This window comes from Carcharhinus amblyrhynchos, chromosome 18 (genome assembly GCF_965287045.1).
Source record: "Carcharhinus amblyrhynchos chromosome 18, sCarAmb.v2.hapA, whole genome shotgun sequence".
Taxonomy (NCBI): domain Eukaryota; kingdom Metazoa; phylum Chordata; class Chondrichthyes; order Carcharhiniformes; family Carcharhinidae; genus Carcharhinus; species Carcharhinus amblyrhynchos.
Window position 1 is genome coordinate 2,017,816 of NC_137341.1, and position 4,461 is coordinate 2,022,276.

General features: G+C 47.8%; 1 protein-coding gene across 1 annotated transcript; it reads right to left on the reverse strand.

Moving 5' to 3' along the window:
• Positions 1–316: 316 nt before the first annotated feature.
• LOC145354769 (uncharacterized) lies at positions 317–1,797 on the reverse strand. Its single transcript, XM_080206244.1, has one exon. It carries the CDS (start codon positions 1,700–1,702, stop codon positions 1,052–1,054), a length of 651 nt encoding a protein of 216 aa, XP_080062370.1. The 5' UTR covers positions 1,703–1,797; the 3' UTR covers positions 317–1,051.
• Positions 1,798–4,461: the final 2,664 nt, after the last annotated feature.

Here is a 4,461-nt window from a genome sequence, read left to right on the forward strand (position 1 = left end):
GAAGAAGGTTATGAGGTGACCTAATTGAGGCATACAAGATGATCAGAGGGTTAGATAGGGTGGATAGTGAGAGCCTTTTTCCTCGGATGGTGATGGCTAACACGAGGGGACGTAGCTTTAAATTAAGGGGTGGTAATTATAGGACGGATGTCAGAGGTAGGTTCTTTACTCAGAGGGTAGTAAGGGCGTGGAATGCCCTGCCTGCAGCAGTTGTGGACTCGCCAACTTTAAGGGCGTTCAAATGGTCAGTGGATAGGCATATGGATAACATTGGAATAGTTTAGGTTAGAGGGTCATTAGATTGGTTCCACTGGTCGGCACAACATCGAGGGCCGAAGGGCCTGTACTGCGCTGGAATGTTCCATGTTCTACTGAGTCCAATTCCAGGTGACCACACTTTCAGAAGGATGTGAGGCTCCTTGAGACGAGGTCAAGGAGATTTCCCAGAATGGTTCCAAGAATGAGGGATTTCAATGACAAGGTTAGGTTTGAGAAGCTGGGCTTCTTCTCCTTGGAGCAAAGGAGGTTGAGGGGAGATTTGATCGAGGTGGACAAGATTCTGACAGGTTCAGATAAGGTGGACAAAGAAAAGCTGTTCCCACTAGCCGACTGGACGAGAATGAGAAGGATGCAAATTTCAGGTTTTGGGAAAGAGATGCAGGGGGGATGTGAGGAAGAATATTTTGAATGGTAATGACCTGGAACTCGCTGCCTATGAGGGGGGAGGAAGTGGAGACAATAAACAGTTACAAAGGAAATTAGATGGGCATTTGGGGGGTTCCAAACAGAAATGCTGATTAAATATCTCTGACCTTCCTCACACCCTGTCACTCTGTGATCCTTGTGAAATTTGAAACCAGGTTTTCGTAACAAGACTCAAAGAGCATCAGCCCACTGGAGACAAAGTCATGAGACTATCCAGTCCAGCAGAAAGAAACCCTCCGACCCTCCCCACTGACCAACTGTCAGAATGAACAAAATGCAGTCCTGGATGTAACTGAGAGCAGAAACAATTATAGCCGAATCCAACCCCTGTGAACTCGGTAATGTCTCAGCAGGTGGGAGGAATAACGAAATCCATTTCCGCACTCAGAGAAGGAAACAGCCTCATCCCCGTGTGACCACGCTGGTGTGTCTGCAGGTAGGATAACCGAGTGTATCCCTTCCCACACTGAGAGCAGGTGAACGGTCTCTCCCCAGTGTGAACTCGCTGGTGTCTCTGCAGGGTAGATGAGTCACTGAATCCCTTCCTACACTGAGAGCAGGTGAATGGTCTCTCCCCAGTGTGAACCAGCTGGTGTGTCTGCATGGAGGATGAGTCACGAAATCCCTTCCCACACTGAGAGCAGGTGAACGGCCTCTCCCCGGTGTGAACTCGCTGGTGTCTCCGCAGGTTGGATGCATCGCTGAATCCCTTCCCGCACTGAGAGCAGATGAATGGTCTCTCCCCAGTGTGAACTCGCTGGTGTGTCTGCAGGTGGGATAACTGAATGAACCCCTTCCCACACTGAGGGCAGTTGAACGGTCTGTCCACAGTGTGAATTTGCTGGTGCCTCTGCAGGGTAGATGAATCGCTGAACCCCTTTCCGCAACGAGAGCAGGTGAACGGCCTCTCACCAGAGTGAATACGTCGATGAGTTTCCAGAAGAGATGGAGATCTGTATCCCTTCCCGCAGAGCCCACATTTCCATGGTTTCTCCATGCTTTTATGTCCCTTTTTATCTCTCCAGGTTTAACAATCAGTGACGCCTTGAGCACACCCACAACACGTGTACAGTCTCTCCCCACTGTGAATGGTGCAGTAACTGATTAAAATCAGTGCACTGGAACACTCGGGTGTGTGTGTCTTGGTTCTTTTCCATTCACGCTGGTTAAAATGCTCTGAAGCTGGCAGATGAGACAACCATTTCAAAGGCCAGCCATATTCAGGTTGCAAGGAATCAGATCTAGATGTGAGCTTTGAGATTTTTGTCTGTAATTTCTCCTCTTCTGATATTCTGTTAAACAATTTACAACGAACACCAGTCAGTACGGGATAGAAATCCAGAACAGACATTTCTAGTTTCTATGGAACATTCTTTCCTCTCTCATTCCCCAAAAGCTGTAAATCTCCATCCCACACACTCTCCCTCCATTCTCACTCTGCTGGATCTAATATTCACCCTCCTAATTCTCCTGAAGGTGCTGATTGACAGATCCATGCTCACCGCTTCCTGTCCTGGACACAGAGAGCTGAGAATCTCCATGCAGGCTGCCAGACAGATCTCTGTCTCTATGACTGGATTAACAATGTGTGGAATGTACAGACTGGATTCAGTTCCTTTCCCTTCAGTTGCTGCAAGTCCCCAGTTTCCCCCCAGAATGAGGAAAGAAATGGAAAGGGGGAGTAAAGAAAGTGTTTTACTCACAGATGTGGGAGACAGGAGGAAGTTTCAGTCTGTCTGAAGCTCAATCTTCATTCACACAAAGCCCGCGCTCTGATTGGATGGAGGACCAAAGTCCTTCCGGTCCTCCAATTTCTCTCATTGGTCAATACAGTCGAGGGGGAGGTGGGCCCTTTCCCGCACATGCGCAGCTTCCCCGCTCCCTTGGACATGCGCAGTCCCGGGCCCGGGGGGAGATCACCGCGCGGTCTATCGCTCTGGGCGGAGCCGCCAGCCGGTTGCCCTGGAAACCTTGGCTCCTGGAGGGGGGAGAAATGGGTGCCGGAGAGGGGGAGATCTCACCCTCTGACTTTTATGATGAGATCTTGACCAATGGGAAGAATTGGAAGACCGGAAGTGGGAGAAATGGGCGGGGCTCCCGGGTCCGCGCACCGGGCATGCGCACTGGAAACCGGAGACGTCACCGCGGAGCAGTGATTGCTTATTGGCTGACTCAGGCTTGTGACGTCACGACGCGGAAGTGGTTCAATGAGCTTCAGGTTAAACCTTCCTCCTCTGAGCAACATCTGGGAGGGAATCAGTGTGTGTTTATCCAGCTTCCCCGAGCAGACATTTATATCAACCACTCTGTGTGGCAGCAAATTCCACATTCTCACCATAGTCTGGGTGAAGAAAGCTATTTTCTGCAATTTCTTGTCCATTCTATTTATTGCTCAGTATCTCCATCTGACCTGCTGATCCTGAAATAGGGCAGTGGACAGAGAAAGGATGAGACAACTGAAGCTTAACATCACTTCCCTGAATACCATAACTCATGATGTGGAGATGCCAGCGTTGGACTGGGGTAAACACAATAAGAAGTCTGACAACACCAGGTTAAAGTCCAACCGATTTATTTGATAGTAAACTCGCAAGCTTTTGGGGTTTGCCCCTTCGTCAGGTTTTGCCCCAGACAGAGCATATAAAGCACAGACAGTTTACAGATTACCAATTAGAATGCGAGTCTTTACAACTAACCTGCTATTCAAGCCTTAAAGATGCTGACAATGTGAGTGGAAGGAGCATTAAGGCCAGGTTAAAGAGATGTGTATTGTCTCCAGACAGGACAGTAAGTGAGGTTTAGCAAACCCAGGCAAGTCATGGGGGTTACAGATAGTGTGACATGAACCCAAGAGACCGTCCTCATGGACTCAGGACTTAAACCTGGTGTTGTCAGACTTCTTACTGTGTTTACCATGACTCAGTCAGTCTCAGACTCTGAATGTTGCAGTGTTCACTCCAGAGATGTGAATCCCCCACAATTCGGGCTGACACTCTTTCAGTCTTCAGTTGTCAGCTTCTTGTACTCTGGAATTCCCTCTCTTAACCCCGCCACTTCTCCCTCCTCCTCTCACGCTCTGCTTAAAATCTACCTTTATATCTTAATAACATCCAGAACTTGACAAACTAAAACACAGCTGATTTATTTGACATTGATCGAGAATATTAATCTCCAACCCGTTTACAGAGAATATTGACAATAGCTGAAACAGACCTCAGTTGTCAGAATGAACATGGTCAGGATCCAACCCCTACATTCAAACAGAAACTCACCAGTGTGCCAAGAGATTGCCAGAGTGTGAGTGACCCCCTTCCCACACCACGTGTTATGTTCTTATAACCAACATTTAAACAATATGTTGGAAGACTTGGATGTTTTCTACGTGGACTTTAGTACGGCATTTGACATCGTCCGTTATGGCAGGCTGGTATAAAAGGTAAAGTCTCATGGGATCTGGCAGCTAATTGGATACAGAACTGGCTTGAACGTAGCGATGGAAGGGTGCTTTTCAGAATGGAGAGTGGTGTTCCACAGGGATCAGTGCTGGGACCTTTGCCGTTTGTCTATATATAAATGATCTGGAAAAAAATGGGGGTGATCTGCTTAGTAAATTTGCAAATGACACAAAATTTGGCAGAGGTGCAGATATTAACAAGGATTTTCAAAGGATACAGCAGGATTTAGATAGATTGCAGACTTGGGCAGAAATGTGGCAGATGTGGATTAATCCAGGTAGAGAGGCATTTCCATAGAATC